This window comes from Lotus japonicus, chromosome 6 (assembly GCF_012489685.1).
Source record: "Lotus japonicus ecotype B-129 chromosome 6, LjGifu_v1.2".
In the NCBI taxonomy this organism is placed as follows: domain Eukaryota; kingdom Viridiplantae; phylum Streptophyta; class Magnoliopsida; order Fabales; family Fabaceae; genus Lotus; species Lotus japonicus.
The window spans coordinates 60988481-61009141 of record NC_080046.1 but is presented as its reverse complement, the minus strand read 5'-3'; the positions used below and the strand labels follow the sequence as shown (position 1 = coordinate 61009141).

General features: G+C 36.1%; 3 protein-coding genes across 3 annotated transcripts; 1 reads left to right on the top strand and 2 right to left on the bottom strand.

Annotated features, from left to right (window-relative positions):
- Nucleotides 1–5635: 5635 nt before the first annotated feature.
- LOC130725713 (3-methyl-2-oxobutanoate hydroxymethyltransferase 1, mitochondrial-like) lies at nucleotides 5636–6147 on the bottom strand (the record flags this gene model as incomplete). The annotated part of the gene is made up of 1 exon (XM_057576916.1): nucleotides 5636–6147. A coding segment is annotated over one exon (480 nt), but the record flags the coding sequence as incomplete, so codon positions are not given.
- Nucleotides 6148–9422: 3275 nt separating this feature from the next.
- On the top strand, nucleotides 9423–13067 carry LOC130725711 (inactive poly [ADP-ribose] polymerase RCD1-like). The gene is made up of 6 exons (XM_057576915.1): nucleotides 9423–9869; nucleotides 9953–10206; nucleotides 10891–10991; nucleotides 12369–12512; nucleotides 12593–12688; nucleotides 13047–13067. The coding sequence occupies exons 1-6, from the start codon at nucleotides 9484–9486 to the stop codon at nucleotides 13065–13067; spliced, it is 1002 nt and encodes a 333-aa protein (XP_057432898.1). The 5' UTR covers nucleotides 9423–9483.
- Nucleotides 13068–14334: 1267 nt separating this feature from the next.
- Nucleotides 14335–15087, bottom strand: LOC130726189 (stigma-specific STIG1-like protein 1). Its single transcript, XM_057577418.1, has one exon. It carries the CDS (start codon nucleotides 14830–14832, stop codon nucleotides 14368–14370), a length of 465 nt encoding a protein of 154 aa, XP_057433401.1. The 5' UTR covers nucleotides 14833–15087; the 3' UTR covers nucleotides 14335–14367.
- Nucleotides 15088–20661: the final 5574 nt, after the last annotated feature.

Here is a 20661-nt window from a genome sequence, read left to right as displayed (position 1 = left end):
TTGTTCCGGAGCAGGTGAATTCTCTGGTGAGCGCTCTAGAGATCCCACCTGTGAAGGCGATGGAGGAGGTGGTGGTGATGGAGGAGGAGAAGGCGACTGTACTCCTGTCGTTCGTACCGGAGAATCCAGGACCACACGATGAGGCCGCCGAGGCGGCGAAATCCGCTGTCGCATTGGTGAATGATGCTGCCTCCTGCGTCGAGTCTCCATCCAAACCAGAAACGATGCAAACTCGATCGGAAAACCAACACTAGTCACAGAATCAAAATCAGAAAACCAGAGAATTGCCTAATCACAATCAGAGGTAACTTCATGCACAATCAATCCACGTGAATGGGAGTAGAAAGTTTACAGTTCCCACAGACGGCGCCAAATGTTCTTGGAATGAACATTGAAGAGAGGTATAGTACCTAGAGGTGGAGGATTGAGCTAAGAGAGAATGAGAATGAGAGAGAGAGTGCTGAATTTCATGTGTTATTTCATCAAATGAGCCAAAAGTCCCCTACACTTGATAACTACCTCCTATTTATAGAGCTTGGGTACTACCTATTGGGCCAATTGGGCCTCCGAGGTCAAGGCCCATCTGAAGGCCAGGGCCCCGCCTCAGGGCGGGATACATGCTGGGCGTTGCCCCTCTAGGGGCTCGCCCAGTCCACTAATGTTGAATTTTATTGTGACGATAATATTGTCACTAATATTTATATGCAATAATGACAAAAAAATTGTCACAAATGAACATACTAATAGTGACCAATTAATCATCACTAATAATATTATTCGTTTGTGACAAAAATAAATCGTCACAAATACAAGTATTAATAGTGGCTATTTAATCGTCACTTATTATAATATGCAATTATGACATAAAAAGTCGTCACAAATGTTTGTAGTCAGGCTGATTTCTTTTTCATCACCGTAAATTATAATTTTTTTTTGTTACAAAATTATAAATTATTTTATTTATATTTTTTTGAAGCAAGCGCCAAAAGCAAAATGATGATGTTCTGGGCAGGCAAAGTCATGAACCATCTTCAGCAGGAATGTCCCAAGAGTTGAGTGCGCCCCGAGGAGGATAAGAGTTCAGCGAGGCCTTGGTCTCATTGGTCCACATGGGTCACCATTTCAGAGAGTTTGGAACGCTTAACATCGCATGCTCGTTTAGTGAAATGATTTAGGAGTGTCTTGTTCAAACACTAGGATGTAATCGTCTTCATTCATGTACCAAAAAAAAAAATTCATGCGTTCAGTGAGTTTTTTTTTTTGATAAGCATGCATTTAGTGAGGTGATCTAAAGTTATTTTGCAGTTGCATTTTAATGCTTTTTAATACCTTGTTTGGGAAAAAAATTAAAAGAATACCAAAGTGGGAAGCGTGTTTCTATTTTCTATAGTTTCTTTTTTGCTATATAAAAATCCCAAATATATATATCTTTTATTAGATGGAAAATGATCGATATTACGGCCAAAAGAAAAAATTATATTAATATATATATATTAATATATATATATATATATATATTGTCCATAAATGAATCGACTTTTGAAGCAAAAGTATAATAAAAATTACAATTTTGTTTGAAATAATTATATTACTATAAAATTACATATGTAATAATTAAATTACAATTTTGTAGAAATGTTGTGCAAATGTGAGGACTTTTTGCTAAAAGATATTCAGAGAGGAACCTACAGACGATGAGACAAACACATTAATCAATTTAAGGATTAAGCCGTGTAATAATATAGCTTAAACAGGAAGAAAGTGAATGAACCATATATTGTCGTACGCGTGTAACAATAGAGTTAGACAATGTTATTATATATGTAGATTTATATGTTTAAAAAGAAAAAAATGCGTTGAAAAATGATTATGGATTCAGAGTAAATTAGATAAAATAATGGATATATATTAATTTTTTTAATCATTTTGTTTTTTAAAACTATGGATAGATATTAATTTTTTCAGTGGTTTTTGGTGGCGATACCTGGCATATGAACCAAATTCTATGTAACATCATCATGGATGCTTCAACCTGGAGGACTAGCTTACTTTTTTTTTGGAATGCCAATAATGAGTATATATAAATATAAAGAAAGAAAAATACAAAGAAGGAGGTTGGCAACTTGGCATTAGGGGTGCCAACAACCCTTACAAAAGAAATACAAAACAACTAAGCCAATGAAACAAATCAAACAATTAAAACCCAAGTGCAATAGCCAACGTCCAACACAGCCCAAAACCCCTTGAAAACAAGTAGCACAATACAACATAACCAGAAAAAGAGAAGCTAGGCACTCAATGTAATAAACATCAGCAAACCAGTGCCAAGAGAAAGTGCTGACAGCGAGACCTTGAGACATCCTTCTACCATCACTCTAGGCAGTACCAAGAGGACTAGCTTACTTCATGCACTACCAATCAACATCAGCTTGCTAGTTGTGGTGGTGCGATTCGGGATACTGAAGGAAGGTGGCGATTGGGTTTCGCTCGGAATCTCGGGGTTTATGAACATTTCAAATCTGTTCCTAGTAGAACTTCTTGCAGTGCAATCGGCCATGGATGTCATTATTAGCCGAGACATGCATAGCGTGATTATTGAGAGCGATTCTCAAGAGGTGGTAAACTTGCTTCGGAGTCCCGATGTTGCTTCTCATCAGTACGGACAAGTAGCTCAAGCCATTCTTAACCTGCAGACAGCTCATGGTTCCACAATGTTCTGTCATGCTCCTAGGACCTCTAGTGCCCTAACAGACTATCTGGCTAAGGTGGGGCTTTCCCTTCTGTATGGACCGCATACCTTTGACTCCCCGTTTGGCGAATGTCACTCTCTGCTGCAACGGGATGTTGATGCTTCCTTCTCTGCGCATGCTGGTTTAGCCAGTCCTTAGTGTTTTTCTTTTTGGGGCTTAGCCTCTCATTTGTAACCAAAAAAATAAATTCCTCTTGAAATAAAATAAAAATACAAAAGTTTTGTAGTAGCCGCTGCCATGTAACAATAGAGCCGGACAAATTTATTATATATGTACATTTAAATATTTGAAAAAAATAAAACACATTAAAAAATGATTATAGATTCAGAGAAAATTATTAGATAAATTAATTGATAGGTTTTAATGAAAAAAAAATTTATGTAGGTATATATAGCAGAAACAGGAAGATGCTGTTATTCGATATTTGAATCGCAAACCAGCTGCTGGAGGTGATGCTCCCGGAAGCACATGAGATCAAGAGTACTATGGCTCCTTAATTAAATTATTCATCCCTTTTGGCGATGCATTTGAAGATATAGTGGGAATTTCTGAAGTGGGCATAGTATATCGGTCCTGCGAGCACAACTAGTTGCAGTACTGATAATAGCTTGTTAGGTGCACTACAAGAAAAATTGCCTTTAGCGACATTTTTGTAGCAGCAATAATGTTATCGTTGCTAATTTAATCACAAAATTAAAAGATTTGTGTTAATCAGAAACTAGTCGGTAATAATTCATCGGCACCGGCAATTAGAGAATAAATCCACCAAAGACCCACCGCGACCTCGCTTTTTCCCTGAATAGTTTCATGTTTCTCTTGTCGTAGATCACAGTGGTGGATTCTTTGGTTACTATACAATCCATATGTCCACGAAATATGCTTTGGCATTATGAAAATTGATCGGGTCTGGAATTCCTCCAGTGTCCTGGCTTTCTTCCCATCCAAAGAAGTTAAAAAAGGGCCTGGCCTGAGCGCTTGTCGTACCAAGATCAGGCGAACATGAGGGAGGAGGTTGGGGAGGTTTTGGAACCAATTCATTGGGCCTTTCCCCAAGCTCATCGGGAAGCAGCGACAGTAGATCGGGTTAGTAGCCCCGGCATACTGCATGGCTCCCACGAAGAAGTTGATGTGCTCCGTCGGGTCGGAGTCACCCTCATAGAGTTTCATTTTGGGTCTTGACCATCCTGGGGGAAAAGGGGTCGCCATGATGTCTGGAGAGAGAGGGCCATTGATAGTCTGAGGTAGGGCCACCAGAGTGCCGTGTGGACGAATCGGGTCCCTGAGCGGCTCCCTGGTGGAAACGGGGCTCCTCCGCCCGGAGTAACTCCTGCGCGGGGAGTGGTACCTGCGGTGATGCTCAGGCCAGACCCTTTTTTAACTTCTTTGGATGGGAAGAAAGCCAGGACACTGGAGGAATTCCAGACCCGATCATTTGGCGCCGTCTGTGGGAATCGAGTAAACTTTTCCTTCACCACGTGTCGTCAGAGACAAGTGCAGCAGCAACGCGCAATGGTAGAAACCCGACAAACCTCTCGCCGTTTCAACCGAACCCCCGAGGGCCATGTGGAAACTCTGGACGAATCCGCGAACCACCAACACTCCCCCCGACCCCAGAGGACTACCCCACCAACTCCACCTCGGGGACGATCCCCGGAGGCAGGGATCCTTACCCCCCACGCAGCGCACGAAGCCCTGTGCAGACTGGAGGCCCGAGTTAGGGCGATGGAGGAGGAACACCCTCCGGAGGAAGGGCAGGAGCGCAATGTCCAAGCCCGCAACACTCGGGACGAGATCCGCGCCCTCCGAGCGCGCCTCCGTCAGCTGGAGGAACTGGAAGAACACTCTAGACAAGATCCGACGTTCTCTCAAGAGGGGGAGACGGGAAGGAGGCCACCTCCCCCGTCGGACTACCACAACGATCATGGCCAAGAGCAAACTACCGAAAGAGCCGTGAATCAACCCCCCCATCACCGCAGGTACCACTCCCCGCGCAGGAGTTACTCCGGGCGGAGGAGCCCCGTTTCCACCAGGGAGCCGCTCAGGGACCCGATCCGTCCACACGGCACTCTGGTGGCCCTACCTCAGACTATCAATGGCCCTCTCTCTCCAGACATCATGGCGACCCCTTTTCCCCCAGGATGGTCAAGATCCAAAATGAAACTCTATGAGGGTGACTCCGACCCGACGGAGCACATCAACTTCTTCGTGGGAGCCATGCAGTATGCCGGGGCTACTGACCCGATCTACTGCCGCTGCTTCCCGATGAGCTTGGGGAAAGGCCCAATGAATTGGTTCCAAAACCTCCCCAACAACTCCATTCACAACTGGGAAGGAGTCATGTCTAACTTCTTAACCCAGTATTCCTCGGTGAGAAACATTCCGAAGTCAGAAGAAACACTGGCCCTGATCAAGCAGGGCGAGAAGGAATCCCTGAAGGCTTTCCTTAACCGCTTCAACAAAGAAGCAGGAGACATTCCGGACCTCCTCCCTCAGGTTCGCCTGATCTTGGTACGACAAGCGCTCAGGCCAGGCCCTTTTTTAACTTCTTTGGATGGGAAGAAAGCCAGGACACTGGAGGAATTCCAGACCCGATCAAAAATGTATGAGGAATGATTTATTGGTGTACAGTATCTTCAGTTGTCTTGTGACAGAATATATGAAGAGAAAACAATTGTTTTTTTTGGATAGCAAAAACATGTTTCTGTACTGTAGCATATCTAGATTCATGCATTCCACCTTGACTATCAAAAGGAGAAGAGGAAAAACAAGAAAGAAATATGCCCCAAGAAAATGGCATCTATCTATCTTAATCAAGTGCTCTACATCTGTTAAATTGTGCCTATCAATTATTTTGACATTAAAGAAAATGAAGGACATCAAGTGAAAAGAAGGGCTATCATGTAGCTTTACTAAATAATCACTTTGTCGAGTTTCTTTCACCAATTGACTTGTTTGTAACCATTTTCTGAACTGCATCAGACGCCGCAGATGCTGCCTTGTCAAAACCTAACCTTTGCAACTCATTCAAGAAACCATTAGCATCTGTTTCACTGATCTTATATGGGCTATGCTGAGCATCAGGAAATGAACCATTTATCACATCTTCCTTATACTCCACTAATGCTTTAGTGATGATATCTCCAACACGGGCATATTGCTTACAAAATTTTGGAGTAACCTTTGCATGGTGGGGGTGTTGTAGCATACCAAGCAGATCATGATAAACTAGCACCTGTCCACTGCAAAAGGGTCCAGCTCCAATTTCGATTGTCGGAATTTGAAGGGCTGCTGTTGCTGCAGCAGCCACAGGGGCAGGCACACATTCTAGAACAACCGAGAAGCACCCTGCTTCCTGTAAAGCCAATGCCGTCTCCACAACCTTGACAATTGTTGCCAAAAAAAAAAAAATAGCAGAAACAGGAATAAGTATTTACCAAAATGAAACAAGAATAAAAAAGTGAATGAGTCGCTTCCTGATATTAGTAAAGTTGGACCAATTTATTATATATGTCGATTTATATATATATATATATATATTTAAAAATTAGATAACACACATTGAATAATAATTATGGATTCACAGTAATTTAGACAAATTAATCGATATGAATTAATTAAATACTAAAAATTTGTAGTAATATGTCATTGTTTCTATAGTAAACTTTTAAAGTTTACATTATGAGATATATAGTAAAATACAAAAGTTTTTTTTAGTAAGTATGCTAATTTTAATAAATAGAAATCTTAATATTAATTTTTCATTTACGATTTTTTTATCTAAATTAGAAATATAAATTTTGTATAATTGTTTTTGAAACTATGTCTAATTTAATTAGAGAGGAAAGATTTTAACAAATATTAACCGATTGAGATAAAACAATTAATCATATAAAGTAAAAATTTATGACAATATTTTTTATGTTAAAATTTTAATTATAATTGTTTTGAAATTATTTTTTATTTAATATGGAAATGATTTTAGAAATTTTAAACTTTTATGGTACATATGAATCTTTAAATTGATTGGGATAATACTTTATTTACCATGAACGTCAATTAATTAAATAAAAAAATATATTAAAAAATTGGGATTAAAAAATTAATTATATAAAATTAAAATTGTAAAATATGTTTTACTTAAAATTATAATTATACATTTTATGAATAGTTCTGTAATTTTGTATGAAAGTGTTTATAAGAAAATTTAAGCTAATTGGAATAAAACTATATTGAAGATTTATGTACTTTCAAAAAAAAAGATGAATGTAAATTACGTAAATAAATAAAAAATAATTTGTAATTAATAATTTGAAAATTATGTGCAATATATTTTTGTTGGTAACTTCTTCATTCATAAGATTTTTATCTTAATTTGGAAATATAAAATTTATGTCAAATTTATTGAGAGAGAGAAATATGTTAACAAATATGTGTCAATTGATTGGGATAATTTCTTCTAATCATATAAAATTAAATTTTGTAACAATTTTTTTCGCTAAAATTATAATTATAAATTTATGTCTAGTTGCTTCATGTTGATTCGTCTACGTCTCACATTATGATTTTTTTTTTTTTATAAATAGAGATCTCTATTGAAAAATGCATGTAAAAGAGAGAATCAGTGAAAGGTTTGTCTGGGTTTACTCTTTGTGTTCGTTTCTGTGTTTCGACGCTTAGGTAAGATTTTGAAGTCATCTATGTTTTTTCATTCAATTCTTTTTCCATTCAAAGTTTGAGCCATTTCTTGTGTTTTTCATTTTTTTTGTGTCAATTTCATTTTTTGGTTCGGGCTTGAGTTCAAGAGATTTGAGTTGGTTTATGGTATTCTATGTGATTGAACCCATTTTTTCTTTTCTTTTCTGTCAATATTTCGGGGATGATTTCACTAATGAAAAGCAGTGTTGATACATACTGTGGGATTCTTTTGAGAATATTTTTCCCAAAGCCTTTTCTATTTTTTCAATTCCATGCTTTTTCCTTTCATAGTTTGAGAAACTTATTGTGTTCTGCAAATTTTTTGTGTCGATTTAATTTTTTGACTCGATGCTTGAGTTTAGTTGATTAAAAGTAAGCTTTAGCTGTTCTGTGTCTGAAGTCTGAACCCATTTTTCTTTCATTTTCATCATTTCTTCGGGTTTGATTTCACTATGGAAAGCATTGTTAATACATATATAGTGTGGGAATTTTTTTCCTGAAGTCTTCTTAATTTTTATTTTCATTCAAAATTTGAGTGATTTCTTGTGTTTTCCCAAATTTTCTTGTCGAACTCTTTTTTTTTTTTTTTTTTTGCTTCAGTTCAACAAATTGGAGTCTAGTTATTATTTTTTTTGTTTTTTCCTTGTGTCACTTCTTTCGGATGATTTTGCCATATATGGAAAACAATGTTGATAGTGTTGAAATTTTTGGTATTTGTTTTGATTTTTTAAAGGGTGCATTTGGCTCGGGCTGGTCACTCCTTTGGCCTTGTTTTTGAAATTATGTGAAGTGCTATTATTATTATTATTATTATTATTATTATTATTTTCAATTTTTTATAGTATTAAATTACAATACCATAATTGAGATTTTTGTGTGTGCAGGGCGTGTGCAATTTGAACTCTAACTGTAGTACTGGCATGTATGTAAAATCCTTTATGTGTGTCTTTTAGAACTTATGAAGTTTATATGATTATTCCTCATGCTTGAGTTTTTTTGTTTGTGCCTATCTCATTCTTAAAATAGTCCTAGGATTTTTTGTTTTCCTTTGTTTAAATGCATGCATAAATTGGATGATGGAAAATGAAGAGAAGAGAAGATAAGTGAAAAACATATAAGCCTCTTTGAATTCTCAATTGCTCATAAAAAAAGAGATTAAAGAGAAACCCTATTAGATAAGAAATTCTTTTATTAATTAACTCCTCATTATATATTATGTCGACTTTATACATGATTCTATATATTATTTTAATGTTCTCAACCATCTTAAACATGCAGGGACTATCAAATATTCTTAATTTCACTGTCTTCACCATCGCTGCCACAATGTCTTCAAACCTACTCAAGCTCTAAGGTTCTATTTTACTGCTGCATCTGAGCTTTTATATTTGAGCGCGTTAGATATTCATCTTTGATAGAAATGGAAGTTAGAATTTCACAGAAGCAAAATCAGGCTACCCTATGTGTTGCACATATAAAGGGAGCTCTAGGACCAATGATATGTCAACAACCACCGTTTGCATCACCAACACGCAACATTGTCAACAAAATGAGATTGGATGATTGTTAAAGCAAAAACACAATTGTTGGTCCTCGTAGTGGACATTCCTATCTTAGCTATTATTTGAACTATAAGAAGAGTGGAAGACCTGAACGTGTGATGTTCTACAATAATGGTGAATGATTTGACTATCCTAAAAACATTGTTGACTTGGTTAAGAATGATTTTGAAATAAAAAAGTCAATCGTGGAAATATGTTTAAATGGTCGTGATCTTATGTTGGATTTTTTACACATGTGTGAGGTGGACTTGAAAATTAGATTTCAACAACCCATTTCTTGGATTGATGAGGCAGGGGACTGCTTTTTCCCTGAAGTACATGTTGCTTCTGATGAAGAATCTTATATATTTGAACAAGATGGTATGAAATTACATATTGAAATCAATGTGAATGGGGTTGATGAAATTAAGTTGAAAGAGTGTAGTGGAGAGTCCAATGCCTTAGTTAAGGATTCTCAAGTAAAAGTTGTAAATAGGATGAATATAATGGATTGTGGATATGCTGGTGAGTTAGGTTTAGTTTCTTACATTGAATCTATACATGGGAAATTGAGTTTGGGTTTTGTGCGAGAGTTGTTCCTTCATGGAATGAGTACTTTTTCAAGTACTGATTTTGGGATAGTTGAGACATATCGTTGCTCAGGTGCATCAATGCAAGCCCGTTTGGAGCTATTCCAAACACAAGTTGGAATTACAAAAGAAATCCATGGGGATGCTAATGTTCGATATGCTTGGCTTCCTTTTCCTGAAGGAGAATTATCTACAATGGTGGAGTGTGGACTTGGGTATTGTATGCTATCTGCAGCCAATTGCACATACGACACTGGTGTTCTTCTGGCAGCGGTTACTTGCCCTTATGCCAGGTTAGATTTCATATGATCTAATTAATTTGAAAATAAAATCTTTTACACACTAATAATAATATTTGATTTTTCCATATTTACAGTGCACGCTATTGTGATATCGACAAAAATGATGTTAGACACTTAGTCCTTTGTCGTGTGATAATGGGTAACATGGAACTTCTTCGTCCTAGCATTGGCACCGGAACTCGTCAATTTCAACCCATCAGCTCTAAATATGATAACGGGGTTGATGACTTCCAAAGCCCAAAATACTATTTAGTATGGAATATGAACATAAATACTCATATTTATCCAGAATTTATTATTAGTTTCAAGGTCAATGAGGATGCTAAAGGTAAACCTTGTTCCCTTAATTTATTTTTATATTTACTTTGGTACTTTTCTGTTGATATATGTTTTGGACATATGTTTTCCTAGCATAAATAAGTTGCACATTTTGGTATTACCTAATGATTACTCAACAAGTTGATCAAAGACAAACTAATTGATATCTATATTTCATTGTTTCCATTTGGATGAAAAAGTTCTCAAAGATTTCGGTATTAAGAAATTGAGTTACATCAATACACTTTTATCTCCTTGTGGTTGGGCTCTCTCTTTTACTCTCATATTCAATAGATTGATCACTTTACTCTGGTTGATTCGATTTGCTTTTGGTTTTTTCGAGATCTATGATTTTTTGATGGATTGAAACACCTCTTGCGCTCCCCATTAATTTTTATTTGGCTTGTCAAACAAAACATTTACTTCTCATACATACATACATACATACATACATACATACATACATACATACATATATATATATATATATATATATATATATAGCTAAGTTGTTTATTTTTTTTATAAGTCAAATTGAATTCAAACAAAACACAAAACCCAAATAAAAAAATAGATACAAAAGAAAAAAATGTAACACAAGCAAAGGAACCAAAAGCAAAACTAAAAAAAATCACTTAGCAGCAGAAGAACCAAATTCAGTTTATATAGTAATATATGATGTTTTTTTTTACAGGCCATTTTTGTGGAATTGTGGGAGATAGAAATCTTTTTGGGGCCAATTCTTATGGTCATGGTTCTAGTGGCTTATTGGAGTCAGCATCTTTGGTGGATAATGTAAGTTACTTGTTGATGAGTTTTGCATTTTATGGGTTTTCAAGTTTTCAAAGGCAATGTTAATACCATTTTATGAATTGTTCTTTTCATCTAAATTTTTTTCCTCATTCGTATTAATATTTTTTTAAAGTTAAAATATATATTAATATAGATAAAGTTGAGAAATAACCCTCTTAACATGGGTACAATAGATGAGCCAACAAAAGCCGGTAAATACTCAGCCACTACATCAAAAGTTTCCAACAACCTTTAAGAACACCCATAAGTAAACCACTCTGATCTATTAAAACATTGAGATTGATCCTAAATAAAGTTGAAAACAACCTAACAGTCGCATGACACCTGCAACAGGGAACCAACTAAGTTGATTGCACCAAAAGACCCACTGCAAAACAACGACATAGGGCTGAGACCCAAAACACAAACAAATGATAAAAACTACGAAACGATAAGAAACAAAACAAGCGAGCAAGCACAACAGCAACTCCAACACTGCTTCTGGACCTTCACCAAGCTCAAGTAACAGCCAACAACCAAACTTGCGGTAAACACAAAAATCCACAGCGCACTAGTAGAAAATAGAAATGCCCAAAAGTGAGAGACGAAACAGCAACATCACACCGGCCAAAAACCACGAGATATCCACCGTGGCGGCGCGCCAAATACTCCCAACTACATATCTGAAAGCCCTGAAAAGAATGTCAACAAACGCAGATGGAAGAGAGGTGAGCCGCCGAAAGAACCGCCAAGCACCATCACAACGAAGCGACAAAGAAGATCCTTCAGAAAGCTGCTATACTTCACAACCAGCCAAATATGCCTTTGGAAATCTTGTTCTCCAATCGCGTGCAGAGGAGTTTCTGGGCAGCATAGGCATAGATTCCCCCAGAAACATTGAAAACCATCTTAAAGCCTTGTGACTGCAACCACCTGACCACCTGAGATAGCCGCCTACCAAGATGGGAGAACGGAGCTCCTTGCTGCGAGCCCGCGACCCCAGCCTCCTCACACAAGAAGGAGGGCCCCTCGCAGCCATACTTGCCACCCACCGCTTCCTCCTCTGACATCACCGTATTAATTTATCTTGATGTGAATATAGTCATGTAAATATTCTTTTCCCGTGATTTTGTACATTTAATTCATCTCACCTTTAAAATATGTAGCTCTTTAAGACATTATTGTTTTACAAACTCATTTTGTTTAATTTCCTCTAGTGTTTTATGTGCGAGGTTAGTTGCTTGATAAACATATTCATGTGTTCATGCTCAACTTGTTAGGGTTTTGTGCTTTTTAGATTTGTGTTTTGGTTTTAAAGCCTATAATGTTTATCTTAAATACCTATATCACTAGCTTTTTTTTTACTATGACATACCTCAGGGATTAACTTCTGGTAGGGTTTCTAGCATCCCAAACATTCCGAAATCTCCTTGGCTACCTTTTTCTATGCTTATCGCTGCTCTAAGTGACAAGGTTGATGCAAATGATATGAGTCTTATAAGAGAACATTATGAACTATACAAGGTTTGTTCAAATGCTCCAATTATTTTCTGTCTATCTTCATTGATTAAATGTCTCTAATATATCATGTTATTCGAATTTAGGTTAAGCAGGTTTCCCGTGATGATCTTGTGAAAGTGCTGAGATTAATAGTTGGAGATACTATATTGAGAGCTACAATAACAAGTCTTCAATTCAAGGTTACAAACAATTTTTTTCCATAAGATTTAATAAGTTATAATTTTTCATATTGACTTTGAATTATTGTTCTTCTGCATTGTCTTATGTTGCGCTTACACGTTCCCAAGAGAGTTTTTTTTAACATCAGAAATATAATTTGCACCCTCCAGGAATTAATCCTGGGACCTCCCCCACCCAACTTACATGTCTCTAAACTCTTATCACTTGAGCTAACATTCGGAGACCGATCGAGAGTTATTTTATAAATATAATAAGCTATAATTTTTATTTATTTGACAAGCAAATTGTAAAATCTTATGTTCAGTCTTAAGTTATGTGGTAATTATGCCTCATAAATGTTTAATTGATTGCTTGCAGATACCATCCCTTGGTGAATAGGGAGACTCAACTTAACCACAATGATGGCCGACTATCCATGAGAAGCTGAAGAACTTTTTATTTAACAATCAATATGAAGTGATATTGTCTGCTCATTGGCAAAGTGTTTTATCATTATCTTTTGTCATTTGTTTCTGCTAGGTATTATGGCACATGCTTGCTACTAGAATTTGATTAGAGGTTGTTTTGTATCCCATGGATTAGACATTATGTGATCAGTTTCTAATAAAATTTATTAGTGGGATATTCACAATTTTTTTCTTCAAAATGAACGCACTTCGTATTGTATTTGTACTCATACTCTCTATCATTGGCTCATTGTTGGACACACTCCATTGACACCACCACGCATTTGGAATCTCGTACTAATTTACCACGCTTTGTTGTGGTTTGTGCCACCTGACATCCTCTGTCATTGCCATGAGCCCATGACCACTGTTTGACAAATTCGACCACAATCTCAACTAGTGTTGTTGCCATACGCCCATACACGACCCTCTTTAGCGCCGTCGCCTAAGACGTTGTATAACATATGGTGGAATGTGTTTGGAGCGTTCGACGGTGGTAAAGGGCGATAGTGGGGGTGGGTTCTTAGTTGTGGTGGGGATCGACATATACAAAGGTTGTATGGTGTGGAGAGTGTTAGATGATGATAAAGAGTACCATGCGGCAATGGTAACTATAGGTGGTGGTTATGACAGAGTACCATGCGGTGGTGGCGGTTATAAATGTGTATGCAACCGTGGTCATGCATGTGGTTCAATAATACGGTTAACAACTAAATTTTTGTATAAGCTAAAGAAGTGAAAGCTATAAATTTAAATTTGGGATTCATTCAATGAGTGTCGATCGCCATGAGTTTTGAGTGTCTGGATTGAATTGAGTTCAATCCTTAAGAACCTTTAAACTTAATTAGAAAAACATTTGACTTTCACAACGTCATACACAAATTTAATAAAAAAGTGATTAAACAAGTATACGTTGCTGGTGGGATGAGTTCTGCAGTGAAGATTAAACTAAAATTAAAGCAACAAAGATATAAGTCTAACTGCAAGTTAAGTTTATTACTAGTATTTCAACTAATAATGTAAACAATCTTAGTTACGTACAGGGTGTAAATGATCATTAAACATCTATAATGATCACTTGCGCGTTTATCACATGCAACAAATGCATCATATATATATATTTATATTTAATTTGTTGAAATTAATTTTTATATATAGCTATAATTTTGTGTATACATAGCTAATTAATTGTATTTTGCATTCTTTTGGAGTGGCTGGTTGACCTTTATGATTCATGCATAGCTGCACATCCCATAAGCGCATGAATCACCTTTCTTGCACTTGTTGCCACATCTTCCACAATGGTTCTTGTCAAACAGAGGATTCACACACTTACCCCTGCAACATATCTGCGAGTACCTGCATCTGTTTCCACACCAACCACAGTTGTTTCTGTCTGTTGAAACATTCACACATTTCTTCGAACAACAATCAGGCCCTGGGCTACCCTTTACACGGCAAACTCTCGGGTATTTATCACAAGTCATGATCCCCTGCCCGTACTTATAATGGCGCCCATCGAAGCCGCCTCGTAGAGAGGCAGCTGATGCTTCACTTTTAGGGATCTTTGTTGCACTGTGATTTTTAACAGAAGTGAAGAATTGTGATTCTTTGTGTGGTGTTTGTGAATCAGCAGCAATGACCAAAGGCACAATAAGCATGGTCAGCAGAATGAAGAGGGTGTGAAGGGACTTCATTTTGTGGAGAGATCACTAGATAGAAATTAAGTTGAATCAAGCTAAATAGGCTAATTAAAGGCGTAGTGTTGAATGGAGAAGAAGTGAAAAAATATGAATGGTTTTGATGGAGATAAAATGGATCACTTCGCAGCTATTTATAGGGAGAAGAAATGGAGGTTCAGCAAACTTATTAGGTAATCGTATGAACTTGAAAGTTACAAATATATAGTGTGCTAGTGGAATGGTCTAATTCTATGGTAAAATTAGGCTTCTTTACAAGTATAAACTTAGTTCTAAATATGTAGAGAAGTTGGTAGCGAAATGTGAAATGTCTAGCAAACTAAATGTCATAGCTCTGTCCTAGAGTAACGTATGTGATTAAAGTATCAAGGACACGCATTCTTTCCCGGAATAAACTTGTAAATCCGTTACAATGGCACTGCCATTAATAATCCTTCCCTCTGACCAATACAACTAGTCAACAAATCAGCATCTTTATAGGATTCTTTGGTTTTAATTTATGGGGTACAAAATATGAATGCCTAATTGGTGGATAACTAATACTAAGAAAAAATAAAGTATTCCTTTCAAGGCAAAAGTCATCTTGACAAAGTCTTATGTCTCTATAATGCCTACTTGCATTAAAGAAAAATATTCAGGATACGTTAACTTTTAGAGGCATATAGACAAGGGTCCTGATAATTTCTTTTCTTTGCTGTTATCTGGTCCTGTTTTCTCCTCTGTTTCACTATCCCCTGTTTTGTTTTTCTTTCTTCTGAATGTAATCTTTTCTTCTGCTTGTTCTTTCTTTATAACTGATTTCTCATTGTATATGAGTGGCACCCTTGTTCCTTTTAATGTTAATTTGGCTTATGAAATAACTAATTATCCTAAAATCTTAATATCTATTAGGTAAGGGACAAATGAATTGTTTTATATTTTTTCTCTAATACGTTCCCTCACGTAATAGTCCTTTGAGTCTAGAGCGTGGATAAATGCACAGACTCAACTACTATGTGTTTAAACTCAACTTTTTATTAGAAGAATTAGAGGCGGCAATGATCAAACTCTATATTACATGGTCATAAAAGCTCTGATACCATGTCAAGCGATTAATTATCCCTAAAGCTTAAGCTATTGGGTAAGATCACATGAATAATTTTATAATATGTTTCTATAGGTCCTTCCACATAAGAGCTTACTTGGGCTTAAAAGGTAGATAATGCACAAATTTATCTACCATGCGGTGAAATTCCACATTTTATAGAATACCCATGATGTCCAAGTAAATTTTTTAATAATATTTATTGAAGAAATACGAAGTCAAATTCCTATATTCTAAATGAGACAAAAGTCAAACTATAAGGCTGTAAAGTTTGGCGTGGTGGTTCTGTAACTGTTTTCTGGAATTCGTAATCTGTATAGGGATGATTACTTTGTTTCCTTAATTAAGACTTCACAGGCGACCTAGCTAGCTTCCCTCCACCATTATTTTCAACTGATTAGCATTTACTTAAGTACATAAATTTAAGGTGTTGCCAATTAATAAGCCTAACTTGGCTGGTATACGCATTTGAATGAATTGGCCGTCTATTTAGACTACCCCACTAAGAAATACGTAGAATACTAGCTTGCTAGCTCATATGCATGGGATCAATATTGCAAAGAGGCCAAACTCGAACCTCTTCCTCTCTATATAAATACTACCTCACCATGTATATCCTTCAATTCAAATTAAAACATCCATTCCATTACTTCATTCTAATTCTTTTACCTCCCAATACACATACAAAATGAAGTTCTCCAAGATCTTTCTTCTGTCCTTGCTGATCATGGCTTTGGCCATCACCCTGTCAGCAACATCTTCAGAAAGTGAAGAACCGAACATGCTTCGAGGAGCAAGTAGGTTCCTTACTCGGAAATATCAGAGGGGGGTGTCATTGACATGTGACAAATACCCCAAGATGTGCAGTGTTAAAGGCAGCGCAGGCCCTGATTGCTGCAAGAACAAATGTGTGAACCTTTCAACGGATGAAAATAACTGTGGGAGGTGTGGGAAGAAATGTGGGTTTTCAAAGATGTGCTGCCAAGGTAAGTGTGTGAATCCTAGAACCAACGAGAAGCATTGTGGGAGATGTGGTAACAAGTGTGACAACCGAGGTTCATGCGTTTATGGGATGTGCAGCTATGCATAGAGGATTAAATTTCACATTCTTTGGATCAAGAGCTATAGTATGGCATACAATACCCTGACCAATAAAGCAGCCATCTCTCTGCTACGTATTTATAGTATTAATTAAAGTGTATTTATTATTTTATTTGGTGTATTCGATCAAATAATATTCATTGTTATTTTTCTGTATGAATATTATTTCCTTGTAATTGGTTATTGGTTGTTTATATTTGAAATAAAAAACAAATAACTATATATAGTACTCCAATTTCTATGATTTATGTTAATATTATGTTTGTTTTTAAAGCAACCATACGATTATCTTGAAGCATATGATACTATCTTATTTTATTATCCTGCATACCAAACAGATCTTACAGATCTTTATACGACAGAGACTAAGTTGAATGTAAGCCAATTGCAGTAATTCACTTTTGCTATAAAAAGTTAATATTACAAAAAAGCTCACTTCTTGATATCATTCATTATATTATAATTGGCTCAACTTTGAAGAAATTAAATTCACACAAACTAATGGATATTGAATAATCGGTAAAAAACTTCTAACTTATGATCCCATCTACAATACTCACATAAGTCAATATCATCAGCACCATTTTCATCACCTGTTAATGTCCATCGACCCGTCTTCACTCTCCACCATTTACATGTGCTCTTGGAATTACAGAGAGGGCTCTGATTGCGCCTGAGCATTCCATTATTTTTCAACATAGAGTCCAATAACTTTTTCACTTTGTTTCTGGAGCCTACGTCACACTTGGACTTCCTCAAAAAATGCATATGCTCAAGTCCTTGTTTTCTCAAATCATCATCTTCAGAGCATAATTAAATCATACCATACACATATTTTGCTTCCTTGTGACCCTTTTGAGCGCCTACCTTCAAGATCTCAATACCATCAATGTTTCCATTTGAATAATCAAAATATTTCTGCAATCCTTCTCTATACAAGCTCTCCATATTTTCATTTACGTTTTTTTTTTATCTAAATTATAAATATAAATTTTATATAATTGTTTTTGAAACTATGTCTAATTACTTAGGGAGGAATGATTTTAACAAATATTAACTGATTGAGATAAAAAAAATAATCATATAAAGTAAAAATTTATGACAATATTTTTTATGTTAAAATTGTAATTATTTTTTTTTGAAATTATTTTTTATTTAATATGGAAATGATTTTAGAAATTTTAAACTGTTATTGCACATAGGAATCTTTAAATTGATTGGGATAATACATTATTGACGATGAACGTCAATTAATTAAATAAAAATTATAAATGTTCCGTATAGAACATTACTAGGCAGAGTAGTGCCTAGAGGGAGGGATGAATGCTTAAAGAGAGAGTGAAGAAGAGAAAGAGGGAAGAGAGAATCTCTGAATTTTACTTGTTTATTTGGGAAATGAGTCAAGAGCCCTTACAATAGATAACCGCTACCTATTTATAGTGCGGGAGGGTATAGGCCCCGCACGACTGACTTGCCTTGGGTGGGCCACTTGGGTCGTACCCAAGCCCTACGAATAGGGGTGGAAATAGGTCAGGCCGCTCGTCAGGGGCCTATGGGTTGGCTCGTTAGAGACTCGGCTCAGCTCGGCTCGTTTATTAAAAAGGTCAGACTTAGGCTTTTTTAAAAGCTTGTTTAACTAAAAAGGGCAGACCCAAACTATTAAAAAAACCTATTTGGCCTAACAGGCCAGCCTATTTATATATTATTTTTATTAATAATATAAATAAATATAATATAATAAGATATTATTTGATTTTTTAAAACTGATGTATAGTTTAGTATAAAAGAAAACCCCAAGTCCCTACCCTAACCTAGATTAGAAACTTTCCAGACATATTCAATGATACAGATTTAGTTTTTGAAATGCAATAATACACGTTTTTTTATTTGAATAGAAAGTGCAATGATATATAAAAGGCTTATTAGCCCGCCAGCCTATTCTTTTGATAAAATTGTCTGTTAAATAGGCTTTTAAGCAGGCTTGTAGGCCAGGCCAGGCCTTAGAAAAGGCCAGTCTAAGTTACAAAATTTGGCCTATTGATAGGCCACAGGTTAGGCTTGGGCCACGAAAAGATAATGCAGGCCAGGCCTAGGCCACGCAAAGCTTGGCTCGGCTCGGCCTATTTCCACCCCTACCTACGAAGTGGCCAAGCACCCCGCCAGATGGCGGGCGGCCCCAGGGCGTTGCCCCTATAGGGCTCACCCGGTCCAATATATATTAATAAATTGGGATTAAAATGTTAATTATATAAAATCAAAATTGTAAAAATAATTTTTACTTGAAATTATAATTATACATTTTATGAATAGTTCTGTATTTTATTATTTTTTTTATTTTTATTTTTTTATAGACAAATATTAGTGGTTAGTTGTTAGTAAGTTAGAAAATTCTTTCAAATTTCTCTTTCAGGATTCGAACCCTAGACCTTCCCCTCCCCAACTCTTATGTCCCCTAGTTCTTACCACTTGAGCTAACCCTCGAGGACGTTCTGTATTTTATATGAAAATTTAAGCTAATTGGAATAAAACTATATTGAAGATGAATGTACTTTAAAAAAAATAGATGAATGTAAATTACGTAAATAAATAAAAAAATAATTTGAAAGTAATAATTTGAATATTTTTTTTGACCGTAAAAAGATAATTTATTGAATGATTAAAAGAACATGATATCAAAACACAATACACCCCATAGAGTAGCCCAACCTTAAGGATTGAGCCTCATTAAAACCTTATTAGGAAAAACCCATTTGAGATAAAAGCCTAGGGGGCGTTTGGTAGATAGACATCTCAAAATATTCTGGGAATGCGAGGTTGAGAAAGTAACATTCCCATGTTTGGTAGAAGTTTAATTTTTTTTTTTTATTCTCGGGTATGAAAGATTCCCAGGTAAGTAAATTACACATGATTTTTTTGAATCTCATTCCCATCTTAAAGAAGGGGAATCTTACATTCTCAAGGGAATGGAAGTTATTTTTCACTAACTCCCTCTTCCACTACTTATTTTCCATTTTTCTATTAAATGATTTTGAAAAACATTCCAGGGAATAACGTATACTAACCAAACACAATTTTTATTTTACCCGAGAATGACTTTGCTGGTAATGAGATTCATGGGAAACAACATTCCTAGACATATTTTTGTAAAACTTGTAACAAACGCCCCCTAGTGAAGGAAAAAGAGTACCACAATCCTAAAAGGGCTTTATAAATCAAACCCAAAAAAAACCCTCCATAAAACAACCCCTCCAAATACATTCACAATACCACACCATATTAACCCACTAAATAGAGCAAAAAAAACTAGTATCAGACAAGACAAGCCACTACAAACCAGCCTAGAGACAAAATTGCGTGCAACACCCTCCTTATGGTATGTGAACCTCAATAATACTGCAATCCCACCCGTAAAAAATCACCCCATCACAGTAAACCTAAAAACTTGTCAAGACTCAACTTGCCTCAAAGCCTGCAAAACATAACTGAAAACACAAACTACCAACCCCTGCACTTTTACCATGTGCAATAATTTGAATATTATGTGCAATATATTTTTGTTGGTAACTTCTTCATTCATAAGATTTTTATCCTAATTTGGAAATATAAAATTTATGTCAAATTTCACTACCAAAAACACGGGT